This window comes from Copadichromis virginalis, linkage group LG2 (assembly GCF_057382275.1).
Source record: "Copadichromis virginalis isolate Kocher_CV1m ecotype Utaka linkage group LG2, C_Virginalis_male_GT1.1, whole genome shotgun sequence".
Classification (NCBI taxonomy): Eukaryota; Metazoa; Chordata; class Actinopteri; order Cichliformes; family Cichlidae; genus Copadichromis; species Copadichromis virginalis.
In genome coordinates, this window is record NC_140619.1 from 21,088,945 (window position 1) to 21,113,171 (window position 24,227).

At 41.5% G+C, this 24,227-nt stretch overlaps 1 protein-coding gene across 3 annotated transcripts in view; it reads left to right on the forward strand.

Moving 5' to 3' along the window:
• The window catches only part of il1rapl2 (interleukin 1 receptor accessory protein-like 2), a 487,862-nt gene extending 473,129 nt beyond the window's left edge, over positions 1-14,733 (forward strand). The window contains exons 12-19 of one of the 3 annotated variants that reach the window (XM_085472988.1): positions 689-801; positions 8,779-8,924; positions 9,535-9,612; positions 9,729-9,845; positions 10,654-10,776; positions 12,051-12,281; positions 12,444-12,474; positions 12,696-14,733. In XM_085472988.1, the coding sequence (XP_085329114.1) occupies positions 689-801; positions 8,779-8,924; positions 9,535-9,612; positions 9,729-9,845; positions 10,654-10,776; positions 12,051-12,281; positions 12,444-12,474; positions 12,696-12,784 (928 nt within the window). In that variant the 3' untranslated portion in view covers positions 12,785-14,733. The remainder of the gene's footprint in view (positions 1-688; positions 802-8,778; positions 8,925-9,534; positions 9,613-9,728; positions 9,846-10,653; positions 10,777-12,050; positions 12,282-12,443; positions 12,475-12,695) is intronic. The other 2 variants (XM_085472996.1, XM_085473006.1) reach the window with 2 other exon arrangements.
• Positions 14,734-24,227: the final 9,494 nt, after the last annotated feature.

Below are 24,227 nucleotides of genomic sequence, written 5' to 3' on the forward strand. Positions count from 1 at the left end.
GTGGCAGCCACATGAAAAGGACTTGCTAGCCAAAATTTTGTCTGGGCTACAGACATGTTTATTAAAATACTACTTGTTGTATTGTTAGCAGTAAGCCTGGTCATGTTAAAAATCAAAAAATGAATAAATAAATTCATAAAATGTGCAGATGTTTGATATTGACCAAATTAAATGCAAAAAACTAAACCTGACAGCCCTACAGTGAGGGGATTGAGAGGCTCTGTTACTTTGAGGAAAGCATTCTGTTGGCATAGCTTCAGTTTACTTGTCACCTCAGAAGGAAGGCTCACCGTGAATCAATACAAATTTGCTCAAAGCGTTCACCTTTACACTCTGATTAAACATCTCTGTCCTGATGGAAGTGGCTCCTTCCTGGATGACAATGCAGTGATCTGCATGCTGAGAAGAAAATGATGTAATCACGTGCTACAGTCTTTGTACTCACAAGATCAGCTACGAAGATGCAACACGTGCTCGTCTGCACATCAAATGAGGGAATATCTTCTGGAATGTAGTGCTCCATCTCTCCTGTGGAGTTTAACAGAGCAGGGCAGCCCACATCTTTACGATGGGTTCCCCTCTAATTTTCCACCTGTGTGCAGGCGTTTGTAGTTAAGTGCATTCGCTGATTGATTTGTCTGTTATCTGATTTTGAATTTGGAGCCATGTTTGTTATTCCCTCTCCCAGCAGGACGAGCAGCGACGAGGAAACATTTGCTTTGGAGATCTTGCCGGATGTTTTGGAGAAACATTATGGATACAAGCTGTTTATACCAGACAGAGATTTAATACCCAGCAGTAGTAAGTATAAATCTGTGTATCTACCTACACACATGCACACACACACTCTCTCTCTGTGTAACTCCAATCCCCGCTACCCAGAATTCATCTCTCTGTCAGAATAAATAAGAACATATGTGGATCTTCATCATAACACACTTACAGCCACACACGTATCTATGTCAGCTCTCAGATGTACGCCACATGTACCACATGCCTTACCACAATTTCATTTATTTGTTCACAAACACACACGTACGCACACACGTGCATGCATGCTTGTACCCTCTCACAATTTGTCATCATTTCTTGGCTCCTGTGTCACTCTGTCCAACTGGAGGGGAAAATATGCTGGTCAAACCTGGCACATTCACAAACACACATATACTGTATTTATATATACAGTATATATATATATATATATATATATATATATATATATATATATATATATATATATATATATATATATATATTAGGGGTGCAACGATACACAAAATTCACGGTTCGGTTCGATACTTTGGTGTCACGGTTTGATATTTTTTCGATACAAAAAAATGTTCATGCCTTTTTAATTTGTCATTTATTAAAATTATAAATATATATTTTAACTCAAAAGTACAGTTTTTAAATTTAACCCTAACCCTTGTGCGTGTTTTTTATTTTGACAGCGAATGTGCACCTGCGGACCACTTATGTGCAGCCCTGGTTATTTAGCTCATCATATTGCAGCCACAAAAATTCTTTTGTCCATGAAACCATAAAGCTGCACTTTCTTTTTGCCTTATAGTCTGATTTGTCATAACTTCTCCGTTTTGTGGTAAGCTTTTCTTTGGCTGTCACTTCTTCACCCTGACCCGTCTTATTTGGCTCAGCAGAACTAAAATATATATCCTGCTGCTTTTACACACGGACTCACATAAGCTCAGCGATTCTCTGCGCGATCAACCTCTCACATGTTTAAGCTTGCTGCGGGAGATTTCACTTGTCATGTTTGCATAGTAAGCTAACGATTAATAAGACAATGTCAGAGGAATTGGTGCACAAATTATCATCACTCACAGATCAGTGCTGTCGCTCTCTATACACAGTTCGCACGATTGCAAAGTGAAAGCAAAAAAACAAGCGCAAATTCAAACGCGACTTCAATATGTCACATATTGACAGTGGCTCACCGATGCCAATGACATAATTACCCAGCTACATTTCTGAAAGAATGCAAAAGCATTGACATATATTTTTCCTACAATAGCCCGACGGGCAGGGAAGAGATAGATTTTGGTAGCCCGACTGAAAAAAATCGTCGGGCTAGCGATATTGCAAGCCCTGTATCTGATTGAGGAATCACTCATCTTTGGAAAAGAGAGTTTATTACAGAGAAATGCCTCTTTCCAAAATAAAAGCTATACTATCCGCTTCTTCTGGGCTATATTCTCAGCAGCATAAGGAGAATCATGTGCTAACAGCTGTCTAAATGACTCGGCTAAAGTTAGTAGCATGCTTGCTTTTTTTTGTCTGCTTCCACTTGTCTTTGCACTAGGATGATGTCGGTGTAAATGTGCAGTCATATTCGTTGTGTTCCCACTAGTGCTTTCAGGTTAATCTCGTTGAAATGACCTTAACGCCACAACACGGCAAATCTCCGTTAACGAGCTACCGCCGATCGCTCCGTGCATGGGGCTAGACGGCCAACACGTTAACGAGCTAACTGCGCTAACACACTAGTTCACACCCATGTAATTGAGCATTGCGTGGCACATCCAACATACTGTTTTACTTTAGTCCATGACTCGCTTACCTTCAGGGTCATACGTCACATGAAAACCAAAATAATTCCAAACGCCAGATCTGAATGAGGTTCAATTTGCCTGTTGCAAGGAGAGCTTAACTTCTGTCTCGCTAGCTTGCCCTGCGCTCTTCCTTCTGACTATGCTGTCTGTGTTGAGCGCTCAGTGGATCTGCGCTCGACAGTGCAGCCTAGGCGGAGTAGTCGAACACAGATTCACTGAGCGCTCAACACAGACAGCATCGTCAGAAGGAAAATTGATAAAATAAATTACAAATGTTGTATTGTTCGATACATATGCGTACCGAACCGAAAGCACTGTATCGAACGGTTCAATATCGATACGAATATCGTTGCACCCCTAATATATATATATATATACATACACACAGTGTTGGTCAAGTTACTTGAAAAAAGTAATCAGTAACTGATTACTGATTACTTCCCCAAAAAAGTAATCCCGTTACTTTACTGATTACTTATTTTCAAAAGTAATTACTTAGTTACTTAGTTACTTTTTAAAAACACAATTTACAACCTGAATAGGTGATAAAGGATAGATCTTTCAGCCCAATTCTACTTTTTCTGCATAATCCATCATACAAAATGTAATCAAATGGAAAAGTCTCTTTTTTTAACTTGTTTTGTCAGTTTTAATCTTTTAACTTTATGCATCAAGCAAAAATTTAATTATATGCAACATTCTCTGACTTGAATGAATTAGTTTAACATTTAAAGCTATTTTCTGCACATTCCAGCACATAAAATAAAATATTTTTTGTGTTTACACTCACTCTTTCAAATAGATGCAAGTAAAACACAGCAGAAAATAAATAAAGTCAAAGACTAGCGGTCCTTTTGCTCTGTTTTCACCTGTAAAGCAGGACTGGCGTAGGCGGAGGTTTACCCTGGTGCAGGTGTGCTGCGGTCAGTTGAAGAATCCGCGAGTTTCTCTGTGAGTTTCCCATTACGTCGTTGCGCACTCGGTGCTTGTTTGGAAGTTTAGGGGTTTTTTTCGCTGTAAAAAGAAGTTTTCTTCCCACGCACAATGGACGCTAATGTTTTTGTCACTTTTTATGGAATCAAACTCAAAGTAAGGTCAGTACTTCCACGCTTTAAACGCTGCACGCTCATACTCTCTCCCACAATCGATATGTGATCCATTGTTGATCTGCACACAGCTGTTGTCACTAACGGCGCACTCGCTTACGTCACTGTCGTGAGACATTCTCGCAAAAAAATCACGGTTTTAGTAACGCAGTAACGCAGCGTTCCTACGGGAAAGTAACGGTAAACCAATTACCGTTTTTGCAATAGTAATCCCTTACTTTACTCGTTACTTGAAAAAAGTAATCAGATTACAAGTAACGCGTTACTGCCCATCTCTGTGTATGTGTGTGTATATATATATATATATATATATATATATATATATATATATATATATATATATATATATATATATATATATGTGTAGCGGTTCCGAATGACAGCAATATCAGGAAGAAGGAACACGAGAAGCTGGAGAAATACCAAGGGCTCAGAGAAGAGCTCGAGAGGATGTGGAGGGTGAAGGTAACGGTGGTCCCCGTGGTAATCGGAGCACTAGGTGCGGTGACTCCCAAGCTAGGCGAGTGGCTCCAGCAGATCCCGGGAATAACATCGGAGATCTCTGTCCAGAAGAGCGCAGTCCTGGGAACAGCTAAGATACTGCGCAGGACCCTCAAGCTCCCAGGCCTCTGGTAGAGGACCCGAGCTTGAAGGATAAACCGCCCGCAGGGGCGTGCTGGGTGTTTTTTTTATATATATATATATACACATAGAGAGAGAGAGAGAGAGAGAGAGAGATATGTATAGGAATTTCTTTTACTTATGTATTAATCACATTATTTTATTGTATAATGCCTTGGTGCCACTGGATTTTAACATGTCTGACACCCATACAGTAAGACAAATGGTGGGGGTGTAGTAAGGAAGTTGGGGGAAGCAGACCAGAGTCTTTTGTCTCTTCGAGGACTCTGGGAAGTAGCAAGGGAGTGTGAACCTTAAGGTGTGAAACAGCTGTGTACTGCCTTTTGTTCCTGAAGAAGGTATTTAACTGAGAGCCATGCTAGACTCAGAGAACTCTGCTGACCGTCTGTCCCGCGGACATGCAGGGGCTCCATCAGGCTTGATTGTCTGCTGTCTTTGTGTGTTTGGATTAAAGAATGTTAGATACCGCTCACCGCTCATTTGCAGGCTTTATTTAAGTGGAAAATTTCCACAACAATATATATATCTCTCTATATTTATAGAGATAGATATATAGAGATATAGATATAGACACCTCAAACAATGTGGTAACATGGCACTAAATACAACTGACGTCTTTTGTAGCAAAGATGTGACTGTCATCAAACCAGGATGTGGTGCTCACACAGGTATTGTTAATAATATCTGGTGCAAAGCCCATAAAAACATTTGTGTCGTTTTGGGTAGCATGTGTGAAACCAATCTTGCACTTCCAACACTCTGACCTCTCTTATGAACTTGAGGGATATCCCATTGTTAATCTAGATGTCAGCCCGCCTTTGCAGATATAACAGCTTCACCTCCTCTGGGAAGTCTTTCCACAAGGTTTAGGAGTGTGTTTATGGGATTATCTGATTGTTCTCCCAGAATTGTATTTGGGAGGTCAGACTGGTGTTGGACGAGAAGGCCTGGCTCGCAGTCTCATCCCAAAGGTGTTTTTTCTGGTTGACCACAGAGGTTGGGACTCTGTGCAGGCTAGTCAAGGCTTCCACACCAAACTCACTCATCCATGTCTTTATGGACCTTCCTTTGTGCAGAGTTGTGCAGTCTTGTTGGAACAGGAAGGGGGCATCACCAAACCGTTTCATCAAAGTTGAGAGCATGAAGTTGTCCAATATGTTTATATTAGCTTGTAGTTAGGGCTGCATCAGCTGACCCCGAATCGACCCTTAGATACGTTGGAATAGGCCTAAGCTGCTGGGGGCTTCCCCTCTGTGTTTATACACCCCTCTGCACTTAATCACTAGTTCACTAGCTGGGACAACATCCTTATTTTAGGTTTGACAGCATTTTTATTAGATAATGGTAGATGGTTGAGCATGAAATGAGGCTGCGGTTTGGAGAGTGAATACATTCAAAGGAAGAGGGCGAGTGGGGCACGAAAACAAAAAATGAACAATGTGTAGTGCTGGGTGGGTCATATGAACCAGAAGTGTTCAATATGTGTCCTTAGACATTTTCAGCCCAGAAAGTTCACTCAGTCATTCAAGGAAACTGAGTACTAAGTCAGAAGGAGAGCAGAGTAAGTATTGACTTCACCAAGTGGCCAAAAACATGGTTACAAATATTACGATCATAGTCTGTGTTCGTATGTCTCTTCTATATCTCCGCCTAGACTCCTAAAGTAATCTGGATAATTAAAAATATATTATCAACATTTTTTTTATGCATAGAATGTTACATATAACAATATAACACTCAAATTCATACAAATGATATCTCAAAAAAACATCAACATTAAACGTATGTCTGTGAAGGTTCTCAGTCATCCAGGTCATCGTAGTCAAAGAAGCTTGTAAAGAAAAGCGTCTGGACTTCTTTAAGTTGCTTGAAGACGTTTCACCTCTCATCCGAGAAGCTTCTTCAGTTCTAAGGTCAAATGGTGGAGAGTCCCAGATATGAATTCGCATGATAAGGTGGGGCCAGGTTTCACAATGAACTCACCCGAAACTCTGGCTGATTGGGACCCACACCCAGTTTCACATCTTGGCTCAGGCGATTAGAGGATCATCAGGGGGTCCTTTTGTCCCTCTTTGGGGGGAAACTCCCACTAGGTTTATATCTGAGACTCTCCACCATTTGACCTTAGAACTGAAGAAGCTTCTCGGACGAGAGGTGAAACGTCTTCAAGCAACTTAAAGAAGTCCAGACGCTTTTCTTTACAAGCTCCTTTGATCAACATTAAACATGTACACTGTGGTTTGTTAATGCTAAATAATTTTTATTGCTGTGGTACTTTGAGGAATGTGTCATTCTAATTATTTTAATAATACGTTTTTAAATAAGTATTTATTAAGCAGTGTCCCTAACACTGCCTCAAACTGACTGCTTTGTCTTATATAATGAATATGTAGCTTTCAAAGAAAAACCTAAAAGAGCACATCCTGCAAAGGCCTCTCTAGACCAGTATGGAAGCAAACTGGACAGTCCAATTAAAGGTAGTATAAAAATAAATAAATCTAAATAAATAGGATATTAATTCTAATTAGTAATGTCTGAGGTCTCTGAGGTCTAATGCGTGAAATAAAGTAATACAGCTATCATTTCCTGTGTATTAGCATTTTGGTACCAAAATCCCACGTCTCCTTGTCCTCAAAACATCAAACCAAAAAATATACACCGACTGAAATAACCGTATAATGTGGCACAAAAGACACATGCTAATATGTGCTCTTTGAATTATTTAACATTTTCTCCTAAAATACATAAATATGTTTACTTAAGTATGGTTCATAATGAAAAGCCACACTTTACGTGACCTTAGCTAAAATTATGCCCCTTCCCGACGCACCCGGCAGACGAAAAAGTCATATTTCCTGTGTTTGCCCTGAAAACATCCGAAAAACAAATATCCCCTGTGCATATAACATGTAACTTTTTCCAGGTTTAAATATGCCTACACTGAACAAGAGTCTTTTCTTTGGTAACCAAAGCTGCTGAAAGAGCAGCATAGCAATGCGACCCAAAACACACCATTCAATTATTCACTCCACTTAACCCTCTGAAATGAACAGGAGAGCGAGAAATAAATAACAAGGAACAGAAAGCAGTGGGTACAGGGTCACTGGTTATTTTATTAATTGATTTACATAATCCTCACAAATGGGGGAGCAGGAAGCAGTCAAGGGCAAGAGAGAGGCAAGGAGGTGTTAATGTGAGAGGGAAAATGTAAAAAAAGAGAGGCAGAAAGGCAAACCAAGAGAAACAGAAAAGAAAGAGAATGAATTTGGGGATGTACTGTACTATTTGTGCCCCTCAAATTGAGCGTGAAATTGCAATGTGTTGTTGGAGAGTCTGTCATTAATTTAGTTAGCAGAGATGGAGAAAGAGAGAGGTATTTAGACGGGGTGGGGGGAGCCGTGGTTCAATGAACACAAAGTTTTCATACTTTTTCTGTAACTACAAATTTTAGAAATAATGAGCAATGTGTTCCAAGAAAACACACACACACACACTGTTGCAAAAAAGTAATTGGGTTGTTTGTTAAGACAGGTTTTCACTGGGTTTGGCATGGAGGCTACTCTAATGCTGAAGCATAGTAGCTTCACCTCATATTAACTCACCGTCCACATCCCATCACCTGCCACTTCTCCTCGTCAACTTCACATATTCCTCACTTAGTTATAAGTAACAACCGGCGATGGTGGCTCAGCACAACTCTGATCCCCATTTAAGAGCTGACTGCATCGTGCTGTGTCAGAGCCAAAGTTCTTGCACAAGCATTTCTGTCACTCCGTTATATCCGCCCGTCACTCACCTCAGGCATGTATGGACGAATGAACTTGACACATGCAGGAAGCGGGGGCAAGTGTTGCTGTGCGAGATGTTTCCCTTACATACTGTGATGGTAATTCACTTCTTGCCTCCTGCTTTGTCTTCGTCAAAGCTGCTGGAGCTTTCCGTGTAATCCAACAAGAATTAAAACCTCTCAGTAATTCTGGAGAAAGAAATGCACGACTGTTACAGGATTAGTTCAGCACTGACAATATTAAGAGCAAAAGCTTATTAACCTGCTTTTTTGTCACTTCTGTTTTGGCTCACAACAAAATCTGGAGACACAGGAAACTTGGTATTACACCATCATGTGGATATTCATGGAAACTTTTTAGTAATAACAGAATGAAAGGAAAAGTTTTCTTTTTCAATTTCAATTCAATTTTATTTGTACAGCGCCAAATCACAGCAACAGTCGCCTCAAGGCCCTTTATATTGTAAGGTAGACCCTACAATAATGCATACAGAGAAAAACCCAACAATCATATGACCCCCTGTGAGCAAGCACTTTGGCGACAGTGGAAAGGAAAAACTCCCTTTTAACAGGAAGAAACCTCGGGCAGAACCAGGCTCAGGAGGGGGTGGGGCCATCTGCCGAGTTGTCCCTTCTCTATTCATTATTCTTACTCTCCATGTGTCTCTCCCAGCCTACATTGAGGACTTGGCTCGTAGCGTGGAGCAGAGCAGACGTCTGATCATCGTTTTAACGCCAGAGTTTGTCGCCAAAAGAGGCTGGAGCATCTTCCAGATAGAGACACGCCTCCACTCCATGCTTGTTACTGGGGAGATCAAGGTATGAATTCAGAGGTCAACGGTAAAAATCTAGAGGACAGACATTTTTCCAACTTGATTGCATTATTATTCTTAACAGTTTGAAAAAAGAAGGCAAGAAGACTTCTTTAGGTTTGTGAAGACCTTTGACCTCACAAGAGGTTTCTTTAGTTAAGGTGGAGAGTCCCAGGTATTTAAACGCTAGCTGTGGTTGTTGGCCCACTATTGATCATGTGAGTCATCAGATGAATTAAAGCCAAAAATAAGGATAAAACCACTGTGGGACTGTCCCACCCCATCATGTGACCTATTGAGGTCGTCTGAGTATGATTTGGGTGTTTAAGCATCTGGATCTCAAAACTTCATTGCAGGTGGCTGATAACTGAGAGACGACCTCTACTAGGGGTTAAATACTTGGAGCTGCCCACCTTTTGTTTTTAGAACTAAAGAAGCTGCTTGAATAAGAGGTGAAATATCTTTACAAATTTAAAGAAGTTCATTCACCTTCTGTGTTCAAGCTCTTACTACTACCATAACCTGGATTACTGAGAACCTACCCGGACATTGCATTATTACATATGGAGAGTTTTGTTGGCGAAGGTCTTCTGCTTAGAAATCTCTCCGTGTTCTAGGTGATCATGATAGAGTGTGCAGACCTGAAGAATGTCATCAACTACCAAGAGGTGGAGGCACTTAAACATACCATCAAGGTATACAGAAAGAGCGGATGAATGAAAGGATGGAGAGTTTATGGGGTGACCTGAAGAGTTATCACCGGCCAGAATGGCAAAATCTTTTTTTTTGTAATTTGTCTCCTTCTCTTCAGGTTTTATCCATCATCAAGTGGAGGGGTCCTAAGAGCAATGAGCTGTCATCTAAGTTTTGGAAACAGGTGGTCTACGATATGCCCGCTAAACGCAGAGAGACACTGTCCAGACGTCAGGTACACTGCGTCTTTTTTCATGTATTCTCGATATACTTTATCTTTCTACAGTGGTATAGCCTCCACTCTGGGACTGATTTATGACCTCTGAAAAGAAATTTCATAAAAAAAGCAAGTCTACAATACATGTGCGACTATAAGTGATAAAAACATTTTGGATAGCATGTGAATTTGTTCATGTGTCATTATAGAAACCCTTAAACTCAGACATCTTGATCTATACCTATATTAATAATGTCCATTTCATGCATGGGAGCCAAAAAATTCTACTGAGATGTACTCTTTCCTTGGGCGCATTCAAACAGGCAGATGGCCTTTAAAATGTCTGCAAAACACAGGTAATGTATTAAAATTGGAATCACAGCAAAGCAAAATGTGTAGATGTTTACCATGCCTCAGGTTGTGTATGCCCTGATTAGCAAATAAATGTTTCCTGCTGCTTTCTTTCCTGAAGAATGATGCTACACAGAGAATATTAACAACAACCGCAACAGCGTGGTGATATCATTCTAATGTCTTCTTCTACTCTAATAATTGATGTCATGGAATCTAGATGGTGTTTAAGTGTGTAAAGGTGTGTCAAATTATTTTATGCACCAGGGCTTAGATTATGCTACTCACCCATAGGTGGAAACTCTGAATAAAGTTGTTGAATGATTGTATGTCTCTCTGCGTTGACCTTGCAAAAGACTGTTAGCAAAGAAAGACTCCAGCACCCCATAACCTCCAACAGAGGGAGGGAGGATGGATGGATGGAATCGATGGATCGAATTTTGACTCACTGTTGGAGGAATCTCTGTGTTAACAGGTAATGGATTCTGGTGAACAGGGCCTCTTTGGTGACCTACAGACCACAGTCTCCACTATTGCCATGACAACCACTTCTGCCTCCCTGGTGCCCCCTAATGAGAGTCGGCATGGACACCATCAGGTCAGCACATGTCTTTTAGTTCGAACTTTTATTAATTAGTAGATGGTTTTTCTCAAATCAGTGACCTTGGCACTGCACTATGACAACATTAATCTTAAAAACACAGACTTAGTTGATCGTTGTTACACCTGTAAATTAATTTTTTCCTGAACTTTGGGCTACCTTGTGAGAGCAGATGATCAGGAACAATGCATTGTTACCTGTTTGATAGGACAGGAAAGAAGGAATGTTGAGCTCCAGCATCTGGGGGAGGCCATGCAATGACTGATAGTGCTTCATTGTGCATTTTTCTATCCAGGTACACTTTTACTGGACTTTTACAGTGTGTTTGGGATCAGTGTCATACTGAAAAAGCCAGTGCCAGTCAAATGCTTTCAAGATGGTTTTTACATGGTGGATCAAAATCTGACTGTACTTTTCTGCATTTGTAATTCCATCAATTTTAAAAAAGCTCTCCAACATCACTGGCTGATATGCAGCCTCAAACCATGACGGAGCCTCCACCAGGTTTACCGGTGACTGTAGCCACTCACTTTTGTACATACTGATTACAATTCGAACCATTTCACATTTGAATTCAAGTCCTCTTGCCAATGATTTGTAGTCCAATTTTGGGTAATTTGCCATACCTCAATTTTTCTCCCTGTCTCCATCCCTTACCCCAATGACTTTCTTAGAGCCATTCTTCCACTAAGACCATTTCTGATGAGGCTTTGGCTTTGGTCACCAGGACATTAAAACTGCATGTATATAACCACCGGTCAACTCTAATAAAAACTGAATAAAAAGTTTTCTGACTTTGTCCCATGATAAAGTTTTACAAGTTTTTCTACCACCAGTTCAGTTCAGAATTCTTTGACTGCCATGGATCTCTCTTTAATGTTTGTGACTATGTTCTAACTGTTTCTGTACTTCTTATGTTTCCACTGCTGTGTTTTCAAATGTACAGTTTGGACTAGAAAGTTTGTTTCAGTTGTTTAAAACGTGCCTTTGAATTCACATCAGACGGAATTCGGGGATTTCACGTTTTCCTGTGTTTAGCTCTATTTTGAAAAATAAGTGAAACTCGAGCTTGAATTATTTTAACACATTACACTTAAGTTCATTTACATTTATTTCATTAATTTACAATTATCTTGTTTTCATAGTTCACCCAGAAGCTAACAGAAGTCTACAAACAGCATTTTCATGATGAATGCTTCATATTTAGTTGCCTCTTGCAATAATGCTGAAGCTAATGAAAGTTACTAGAAAGTCATGTCTTTTACACACAGGTCGCCTTGGCAACAGAGATCCCTGACTACAACCAGATGACCTTGCCATTAGGAGGGGGTCACAGTGCTACAGCAGCTCAAATGCGGCATTTCTGCCGCAGCTATGAGTTTCAACTTCCCCCACAGCCCTCACCCCCACTTCCACCTCCCTCCACAGTGCAGTTCTCCACTCTGGGCCCCGGGGGGCGCCATGTCTATTGCAATATCCCTATGACACTGCTGAATGGACAGGTGGGAGAAAAGACTAAGCCACTTATACGTATGATGTTCTTAGTTAGTCCCCAGCACCCAACATCAGCACAGTGTATCCTTTTCTAAAGTTTGCTTGCTGTTATCTGTTTGCATGTACTCAGAGCTTAAACACAATAAAAATAAATCCTCTCTTCTCCCCAGGGGTTCAGAGCAGTTCACTGGGGAACAAGAGGTCTGTTTGAATAAAAGAGAATATAGAAAGAAAACAATATCTTCATATCATCTAGCCTGAAAACATGCTTATTCTAACAGACTGGGAAACGAAATGCAGTACAGTTCTTATGTTTAAGTCAAGGCACAGTATTGGCATGCAATATTTTGTCATACCATAAAATGAAGCACCATTATATGGCAAGGTTAGTGCTAATCATGGTGGTGCTGTGTGTTTCCCAGGTGCAACAGAGCAATACCCTTGGGAAGAAGCCAGAACTCCACCTGAACAGCACCTTTGTACCCCTCACCAGCAGAGAACTAAGCTCTGACATCTGGTAGTTGGACTTCTCAGCTGATACTGGAATACAGACTGCTTTTCACTGGATTCGTGTAGACTGGCGGGTCGTCTGGTTTTCATCAGGTTTTTGGACTGTGTGCAGACTTGGCGTTGGACTGCCCATCGACTGCTTTTGGGCTACTCCTTCCCAGCTGTGAATAAAAGACTACCGAAAGACCGCAGAAGGCTTGGTGTCACACTTATTAGGAGAGTGGTTGTAAACTGTTTACAGAAAGACTGGGATTATACAAAGGATTGCACTCTGATTTTGGACCTATTACCTGGTAACAGGCTGATGCCAGCTGGAATGTACACTGCTGGCATGACCATGTGTCCTTGACACACTGGCAAAAAGTTCCTGACTGGTCATGCTGAGTTTGTGGAAAGGAATTAGGAAACTTAAGAACTAGAGAAGTTAACGAAGGCATCCTGAGTACTTCAATCGTGGGTATCCACCGTCTATAGTACTCTATTTGTTCAACAGGCAGGCAGGTTGGATCTTGGAGCACTAAAACAGCACCTTTTAAGTCTGCTCACAAACCAGCTGCTGTGAAAACCAGTTGACTTGTCAGCTCAGACAAACAAGACGTAGCGTAATCTAAGAATGCCAATTGATCTACTTATGCGAGTTCTCATCTACCTGTTGACTAGGTGGCTTGTCGGGCAGACAAAGCAGACATCAAGCAATGATTTTGGAATACCAGACCACCTTAAATCAACTAGTCAACCTCTTGAAATATTGCTCTACAGCAAGCTATATAGCTACCTGGTTTGGCTCTCAGGAGCTGAACTAGACTTGAGAAATGTTTTTCAGCAAGAAAAACAAGAGGGGGTGACACATAAAGCGAAGGCTGAAGCTGCTTAATGACTGAGAAAGCACAGTTAGGTAGAAACTAGCTAGTTGCATAGACTAGTTGGCTGAAAGAATAGCTAGTACTTGAGGTAAGTGTGTTTAAGGGCACAGCAAGACTGGAAACCAGCCAGTCCATCACCAACAGATGAACTGTCAGATTTAACACCAAGCTAAAAGCATAAAGGACTTGGCTTTTTTCTATTTGCATGACCACCCATTTAGATTAAAAAAAAGAATAATAATCAAACAAACATAGATAAAAGAGTAAATGACACAATCATTTGTCGAAGCCTCTTTTAATATGGAGGGTATAAACATCCTATGTTGATACAGTATATTTGTTTTCTGTCTGGCCATGATTCAATGATAAAAACTGATAAAGGAAAAAAAGGAGGTGTCCCTCCAAAAACATTTGGGTTATTTATTTTGTCACGTTTTATTTAAGGGTTTTATCCTTTTAGAAGGTTGTTGAGAATTTTTACCAGGCTTTGTTTTTACTGTCTGTTTGTTACAATAATCTTTGTACAGCTTCCATAACCTCTGTATAGACCTATACATGACAGTGATTTGTTCCCTACAGTTTTTGTTAACACTCACATTAAGTGTTCTCTGATGGCTCCACAGCCACTTTTTTTGTTGCCTTTGTTGTGTTTCTCTTTTCATCGATGGATGGATGTCTTACGGCAGTACGACCCTGCTAACGGACTGATATTTTGAACCTTACCACTACCAGTCAGCCAAAAGGGGGCTTCACTGTATAAAAAGCTGTACTCCGAGCTGAATCAGACCACATTCTTCTTTGTGAGCTTTAAAAAAGAAAAACAAGATTATTAAGATAATATTTAAGCAAAGTGGGTAATGTTTTGAATTTACACAGAGCTACTGTCATTGTCTTATTAGAACCAATGAATTCTGGATATTTGAGATTGTTTGATACAATAATTAATTATTTCAGTTGTTATATTCAATGGCAATATACAGTATAGTGGTTGTCCTTTAATTTCTGACTATTTCTTTGACTATTCTTTGGATATATTGGTTGAATAATTTAACTGCGAGCAAATAAAACTTATATGAGTTGTTTTATAGATTTTGGATTCACTGTTGTCTGACATGGTCAACTTTTTTCCTCTCTTTTTTTTTTCCCGGACAACTATTTTTTTCTCATTTTGTTTTTATTGCTTAACCAGATGTGATTTCGCAAGCGGTCTGGCATTTCCTCCAACTGTCAGCTTACTTTGCTTCACCCCTATCACGAATCCTTTTCTTCGAATTGCACTTCTCATGGCTTTATCCTCTTCTCCAATGGTCACTTAAATTTCCTTGTAAGCTGTTAGCTTACTCAGTGACACATAGTTCTTTGCCCAGTGTCGAAAGGCATGAACTAAAACATTTGCCTTATCCAAATTTTCAAGATGCGCTGCATGGAGTTGACCACAAGGAGTGAAGCTGTCCAACAGGCCTGGAGCAAGCAGGTTTTTAGAGCGCCTGAGACGCACTGAGATGGCGTTTTCGCGGAAGGAAAACGCAGCGTTTTCAAAACGCTCTCGAAAACACATACATTTGGGTGCCGTCATGTGACCAATTATACTAAGATAGTGGAGGGCAGCAGTTGTTTTGTTTGCTCTCAATTTTGACAGCCCTGTTAAAGATTAATATCAGTCTGTACATGCTCCAGATAGCATTTCTTCAAATTCCTTAATTCTCACTTGCTTTTGCAACTTTGTACTTTTGTGTTACTCGCAGCAACAACTCCACCTCATTGTTAGTCCATTTAAAAAACTCGGTGCTTTTCCTCGACCTTTTGCCGCAACGGTTCAAAGAGCCAGAAAGTAAATAAACGACAGACAGAAATGAGGCAGGTCGAATCTTCTTGCGTTTCACACATGCGCAGTACTGGGACATAGGCGTTTTCATCCATTTCAATGTGGACACACAACTCTGTGAAAACGACTGAAAACACTAGTGTGGATGTGGAGTGTTTTCAGACGGAAACGCAGTTTTCAAATCTATCCGGGCTAGTGTGGACGTAGCCTCAGGCTGCAATTGCGGCACTTCACCGGGATCAACACTATCAACAGTAGCTCCCCACCTTTTCAAGGGACCAAGTGAGTATTGCAAAGGACCCACGGCTACACCACATATTTGGCGCACCAAAACGTACAGTGAGGGTGTGCTGGGAACATCTAGCAGAGGCCCCGGTCCGCAAGATCTTCAACTCACACCTCCAGCAGAGCTTCAACAGCATTCCCAGGGAGACTGGGGACATTGAGTCCTGTTCAGCTCCTCCATTGCAGAAGCCGCAGCACTGAGCTGCAGCCACAAGGTAGTTGGTGCCTGTCGTGGTGGTAACCAAGCCACCAAGCTGAAGAAGGAGTCCTACTGGGCTTGGTTAGCCTGTGGGACTCCGGCAGCTGATAGGTAGATAGATAGGCCAAGCAGGCGGTGGCGGAAGCAAAAACTCGGGTGTGGGAGGAGTTCGGAGAGGCCATGGAAAAAGACTTTCAGACTACCTCGAAGAGATTCTGGCAAACGGTCAGGCAACTAAGGAGGGGAAAGCGGTGTTCAACCTGCACTGTGTGTAGTGTGGGTGGAGTGCTGTTGACTGAGAAAATTGTCAGGCGGTGGAAGGAATACTTCGAGGACCTCCTTAATCCCACTGACACATCTTCCGAGGAGGAAGCAGAGTCTGGGTATGAGGGGAATGACCCGCCAATTTCCGGAGGCGAGGTCACTGAGGCAGTTAAATAATTCCTTGGTGGCAGAGCCCCTGGTGTTGATGAGGTCCGCCCTGAGTTCCTGAAGGCTCTGGAGGTTGTAAGGCTGTCCTGGTTGACACGCCTCTACAATGTTGCGTGGAGATCAGGGGCGGTACCCCTGGACTGGTAGACCGAGGTGGTGGTCCCCATCTTTAAAAAAGGGGACCGGAGGGTGTGTTCCAACTACAGGGGAATCACACTCCTCAGCCTCCCTGGGAAAGTCTATGCCAGGGTGCTGGAGAGGAGAGTCCGTCCGTTAGTCGAACCTCGGATACAGGACAGGGCTCTAGAGTGCGACCAATTTGGTCGCAAATGCGACCAAATTTTTCAGTGGTGCGACTAAAAGAAAATATTTGGTTGCACCTGTGCGACCAACTGTTCAGGTAGCAAAAAAAATAAAATAAAATCTGCAACCTTCCCTGTGGTCAACAACAGACACACATTTTGCCCCTATCGTGGACTAAACCAATCAGAGATAGTCAGGGGCGGGACCTCTCTGATTGGCCGTGATCCAGTTGAAAGTGCAGGTGGAAGTGGGAGGTGAGTAGCTTGAATAAAGCGATATCAATTCATTAAATCCTGAATCGACTTTTAAATATAACTGTGTTTTGCCAGAAACGCCAGATTCTCAGATTAAAGCTCACAAAACCATTTCAACAACAACCAAACAGCAAATGAGAGCAGGTACACGGATTCCACACAAAGACGTAAACACAGAACGGACCCGACGCATCAGAATCAGCTTTGTCTTTCTCGGCTTTCTCACCCGACGACCCGTAGACGGACACGCTGTCGGAGCTTAGCGATTCTGATGCGTGCGGTCCGCGCTGTGTTTACATCTTTTTGCGCTGATTCTGAGCTGCAGGTTTTGTCTCTCTCCAACCAAAATTCACCGAGCCAGCAGCAAAAGAAGCAGCAAACTGCGCTTCACATTTGATCAATGTCGTCATGAATTTTGCTGTTTTGCTTCCACGACTATTAAAATCACACTTCATGCACAGCTAGCTCTCTCTCTCTATCTCTCTCTGTACTTCAAGAACAGTTTCCTGTTTCCAATCTCTGTTTTCTGTATTATTAATTCGCTTATTACCCACCAGTCTACCGTTGTTTACAGCGCTGTGGCTGCTGTCTTTTTCTTTTCTTTTTTTCACTTAAATGACCTCGGACAAGAAAGCCTATTTTTTCTGTTGTTCAATACTGAAGAAATTTAAACTTTATATGCAGAACATTGTAGAATATTTTTAAGGTTATCTGCTATAAAAAGCCAGACCAGGGAAAATCTCCTTCATGTTTTTCTGTGTTTTATTCTCAGTTACTTTCACACAAAGGCATCTGCTGTGATGTTCACAATTCTGAAGAAGTCAGTACTGATAAATGATCAGAATTATAATATTTCTGACTGTCTGAGGCTAAGTTGAATCGAATCGGGACTTTGAAAACCGGAATCGAATGGATTATAGAAATCAGTGATGATACCCAGCCCTAGTGAGCAGCCTAGGCACCACAGAAGTGGATGTAGCTGTAATAGGAAAAGAACCATTGCTAACTTTTCTGTTAAGTTAAGGCCTGATCCTTCTGAAATTCATAGCCAGTGCTCGGACATGGTGTCATCAGTCTTTGAATGCTGAAAAAGCACAGTGTATCCAGAAAAACACATTATATTATTTAAATTATTATAAAATTTGTGTACGCCTAACTTTTGTGCCGGTACGCCTAACTTTAAAAAGTTAGGCGTACCGGTACGCCCATGGCAAAAAGTTAGTCTAGAGCCCTGGATACAGGAGGAACAATGCGGTTTTCATCCTGATCGTGGAACACTTGACCAGCTCTTTATCCCCCCAAGGATACTTGAGGGTGCATGGGAGTTTGCCCAACCAGTCTACATGTGCTTTGTGGACTTGGAGAAGGCATTCGTCCGTGTCCTTCAGGGGGATCCTGTGGGGGGTGCTCTGGGAGTATGGGGTGTCTGGCCCATTGCTACGGTCCACATAGCTGGCAATAAGTCAGACTCGTTCCTGGTGGGTGATGGGCTCTGCCAGGGCTGCCCTTTGTCACTGATTCTGTTCATAATTTTTATGGTTCTCAGCCGGAAAAGGGTGGAGTGCCCACTCCGGGTCAGGGACAAGACCCTGCCCCAAGTGGAGGAGTTTAAGTATCTTGGGGTCTTGTTCATGAGAGATTGGAGAAGGGAGTGGGAGATTGACAGACGGATTGGTGCAGCGGCTGCAGTGATGCAGAAGCTCTCAATTTACCGGTCAATCCCCTATCCTCACCTATGGCCACGAGCTGTGGGTAGTGACCGAAGGAACAAGATTGCGAATACAAGTGGCAGAAATGGGCTTCCTCCGAAGGGTGACTGGCCTCTCCCTTAGTGATAGGGTGAGAAGTTCAGCCATCCGGGAGGGGCTCAGAGTAGAGCCGCTGCTCCTCCACATCAAAAGGAGCCAGCTGAGGTGGTTCGGGCATCTGACAAGGATGCCCCCCGGGCGCCTCCTGGGTGAGGTTTTCCGGACATGCCCCACCGGGAGGAGGCCCCGGGGCAGACCCAGGACACGCTGGAGAGATTATATGTCTCGGCTGGCCTGGGAACGCCTTGGTGTTCACCCGGATAAGCTGGAGGGGGTGGCTGGGGAGAGGGAGGTCTGGGCTTCTCTGCTTGGGATGCTGCCCCCGCGACTCGGCCCCGGATAAGGAAGAAAATGGATAGATAAACAACATTATAGCACTTATTAAATAGTTACATCAGTTACATGTGACATTTATACATTGTTTTTTTTTATACAAACAGCATTAACAGCATGTTACAGGTTTTACTTGAGCTTGAATGTGAACACTTATTGCAAAACCATATACAGCAAGACTGAGTCATCAGCTGAGCCCGTGTGTTAGAAAATAAAAACACTTCAAATATACTGAATACATTCCCAGTTTTTAAGCAGCTTGGGAAATCTGTAAAGACAGTTTCATAAAAACTGATGACTTCTACACTACAGTCAATTACCACAGCAGAAATAGATCCCACGAGACAAAACAAATGATAGTTTTCTCAGGCAGTCGTCCGTCTCGACTGCGGCTGACAAGTTTCCACTTCCTGTGTTATCAAATCGAGCTGAGTTTAAAAATGCAAGAACTTTTGAATCTTTGCAATGTTCACACACTCAAAAGGTAGATTAAACACTTCCGCTAAAGACTGTGGTTACAGGGTAGACAAAAAAACAACAACTTAAAAAAAACCAAAAACAAAGTATGTGATGCCGTTAAAAATTATGTTAAAATCAATCGACCTTAGTCAGTAACATTAATCTAGTGCATGCTAACGGATGTTGTAATAACAGAGCATTTTGTTTTATGTAGTTTACTTGCACTCAAGTTTCTGCAAAAATAAAAATAAAGGTAAAAGCACAGTTCAAAGTACAGTTTCTCTCCAAACAGCTGACACTACTCATCTCAAAATGCAACTGAAACCAGTAGCAGTCACAGTGAGATCAGTATGACAGTTCCACATGACATTTTCTGGTAACATCATTAGATCATTAGATAAAGCCCAAATACTACAAAACAATTTTAGTCTGCCAAGTTGGCTCTTCCCTTTAGAGGTCATCACTGCCTCTCACACCCACCTCCAGCATATTCCCCTTCGCTACATGAACATGAACCTTCTCTGTGGTCTTCCTCTGTTCCTCTTGCCTGAAAGATCAATTTTCAACACCTCTGAGGTGCTATGTTTTGCTCCATCAGTGCGACCAGGTAGCACCTCAGACTGTCCAGAAGCTCAGTGATGCACTGTTTCAGATCTGGTAGGAAATCCCCCAGGACACCATCCTTCATCTCATTAGGAGCATGCCCTGAAGTTGTCTAGCATACATATAATCACTTGGGGGCTAAGAGGTATCATAATTGGAAGTGAATAAAACCCGCAAATCAAAAGGAAATTTCACCACAACTCTGTTCCCCTTTGAAATGCAACAGTAAAAACGTACCAGTGTTGGAGACATTATGGAGGTCATCACTCCGAAGAACAAGGAGGCCTCCCAGAACAATGATGCACATTCCTGTCACATCTGGAACAATGCAAACAAAATAAAATGCAATATTAAGAGACAAAGACAATAAAAATACTACCTTGTTTGACATGACAGCTAACAGTAAGAAGTCACAGTTATTATTTATTATCAACAGCAATAAAGTTCAACACAGAAATTGTTTCAGAAGTCAGATTTAAGTCAGGATTCAAACCTTAGTTTCAAATATGATACTTTATTTATCATACTTTACTTTATTTAGATACTTTATTTACAGTTTCGGCTGGAGTGCAGAGGAGTTATATGCATGGAGTTTACCTCTTGTAAACAGGATTCAAATGTATTGACTTTTCACTCAAAATGGCACAAACAATATGTTTCACAGCTCTCTCTGAGTATCTGTAAGGATAGCTAGTCTTTACTGTCAAGCCAGACTCAAAACATTGATCTAGGTGAGCATTCGAATTTGATTCAAGTTTGAAGTGGGCTACAGTGCACGCTCACACACAAGTGGCTACTTCTTTCAGCAGACTCAGCACAATTTGGTGCACTGTTCTTCATACTGGTGACATTCCATTGTTTCCTTTGTTGTTATTCACCTGCTTTCACTCTGACAATAACTAAGCTTTTATTTTCTCCATGTAGTAACCAACAGTAAAAGCTAGCAAATGCTAGCAAACGAAGCTAGTAAAAAGTATATATTCTTAATTTCTACCTAAAGCTAACTTACTTATGTAAGTCAGAAATCAGCACCGTGAACTGCTGGAATTCAATGTACATAAGAGCAGTAATGTATCAGCTTTATTTAGTATAGGCAAGAACTTGTCTGACAAATTTACATACTTCCTTATTTTTCAAGCTGACTGCGTTACAAATCTATTTCTCAAGCATCCCACATGGCAGACAACCTCAGACATTATCATCACTGTTAAAGGAAATGCATTTTGGCCACGCTTTAGCATATCAGTAAAACTGCTTCTGAATTTTGGCTTCATTTCTGTCTGATAAATGACACAGCGTATAAACTCTATGTTGTTGTTCAGCTAAGGTTCCGTTTTTAGTAATTGCCAAGAAACAGACGACATTACTATTTATTTGTCCTGATACATAAAAACTTAGAACTGAAAGAGGTTGCACTTTTTTTATCATGACTGCACACATCACTGAAACTGTAACGGACAGTGTGATTGCAGAATTAGAAAGCATGACAATTCTCTTTTAATAATGCCGCTAAAATCCCAGGCAGTATTAAATATGTGACCCTCCTTCATACTCGTACTTAAAAAGAATTACAGTCTAAAACTTGAAGCTGCTATCAGCTTCTAATTACAGTTTTTGCCCGTTGCCTGAACACATTTTGCAAAACTTTGCTCATTGTGCCAAAACCCTAAACACAAGTAAACATGACACAACACTGGGAAATATACCATTCACATCTGCACCAAATTGAAACTCTACTCTCAAAACCTAAACTCTGCTATCAAAACCTAACATTCCTTTGTCAAAATGTAACTCTGTTGACAAAATGACACATACTTGCATCATATGCAAACACCTACAGAGCAGGGGGAACACACTAGTCTACTTTATATAAAGCACTGCAGTCTTTGATTTCCATTGTTCATTCAGAAGGCATATTTTCAGGAGACACATTTGCAAACAACCAAAAAAGCAAATAGGCCTACTCAATATTGTACATTGCAGTACCAAGAATTCAGATAAAGCAAAAAAAAAACAACCCATAATACAGTAATAGAAAAAACACTATACTGTAAACAAAAAATCATGACAATTGTGCATACGTGGGCTCATGGATCCCGCCGTCTGTTGGGGTCTGGCCACAGGACCTCATCAACATCGCAAGCAATGTCTTCTCCCGCTAGGCACCGGGGAAAATATCCTCTTCCATGTCAAAACCATCCATGGATTGCTGTCACCTGAATGTCGCCGCAGGCCTGTTCCATTGCCTGCAGAAGAGGCATGCAGGCATGTAGTTGGCGGTCATATACACGCCATCTCCAAGCCGAAAAAAATTCCTCTATAGGGTTTAAAAATGGTGAGTAAGGGGGCAAGCATACCACTTCAAGTTGACTGTGGTTGGAGAACCAGGCCTGGACCAGAGCAGCCCGATGGAAACTGACATTATCCCATATCACCACAAACCTGGGCTGATCTGGTCTATTCTGTACAACTATATCATGGAGATCTAGAAATGTGAGTATATGTTGGCTATTGTATGGACCTAGTTTTGCATGATGATGCAGAAGCCGTCGAAGGCTTATGGCGGCACACAATGTGATATTTCCCCCGCGCTGCCCTGGAACGTGCACAATTGCCCTTTGGCCAATTACATTACGACCCCGTCGTCTTGTTTTGCACAGGTCGAATCCAGCTTCATCAATGAAAATGAATTCATGAGGCTGTGCAGCTCCATCCATGGCCAAGATTCTCTGTAAAAAAAAAAAAAAAAAAAAAAAAGAGAGAACATATTACTGTACTACAGTGCTACACATACAGAACCCTCACCCCATCACACGGGTACCTGTGTAGCTCTCAGAATGTATTCATGTGGTACTGATATGGTACATATTCAGCTCGAAGTCCTTTGACCCTGTCACTGTTCCTCTCAAATGGGACTCTGTAGAGTTGCTTCATGGTGATGCTGTGTTTTCCCAAGATGCGTCTGATGGTGGTGATGCTCACATGGTTTATGTTGTTGAACACTTGCCTGTCTGCAAGTATTTGCTTTCGTAGCTGGTGGAGACGGATAGCATTGTCTGCCCTCACTAGGTCCACAACGGCAAGTTCCTGCCGTTGTGTGAACAGGCGTTGGCGTCCTCCCCCAGAAGGTCTTCGAGTCATTCTAGAGAAATACAACCACATATTGTCATTGGTTTGCTTATTTTTCTTACAGTACTTTACTGTATATACTGTATCATCCACTGTACAACACTGTACTTCAATATAAGTAATCATGGTATGTTTCACAGAAACTACCACTTTGGCTGCAAAAGGAGCATTAGCACCCTGCAATACCCTGTACACTTGATATGGTAACTGTAGAACAGTACTATAAAAACCATCTGAGTAGAGTAGAAGGCAGTGAGATGAAGACAGACCTGTTTTCTAGTCGGAATTTTCTTACAGTTTTTTCTGATTGCTTAAGCACATTTTTTGTAACCATTGGCTAATTTTGCAAAACTCTTCACACAAATAAGAAAACCTGTCACCCAATCATCAAAACATTGTAGTTCTCTTGCAAAAGCAAACACAGCTAGATTAACTCTTCACACCTTCGTAAAAATGGTGTTTCCGTATCAAACAGTACCCACAAGCCATCATCTCCTAAGCACACAATGCACCAACTGCACACTGATGGTATGAATACAAAACACATCTGGCTTTTGCTTTCTCTGTGCACAAGGTAGGCTATGTCAGTTTGAGCTCATACTTCTGTCATAGATCCATAAGCATAGAGGGATCCAAACTTCAAGTACTGGTGTTTATTCAAACACATCAAAACAAACACAAGTGTTTATTTCCAAGTATAGGATTATTTGCAATCGCCATAATGACTATATGGGTTACTTGGTCTGCAGTGAACATGCTTCCTCTGCCCCCAGCATCCGGTCATCTAGCAATTCTGTAAAGTAACAATTTCAGTATTTTTACATCAGTGGTATTGGTGTGTTTCTCATTGGCATATGGCAGTGCTACAAATCTTTGTGCGAAGTGACTGTACTAACCGATTCTCATTTCAAGATGTCCCTATGGTACTTGCTACAGTGTAGCGGCTCGAGT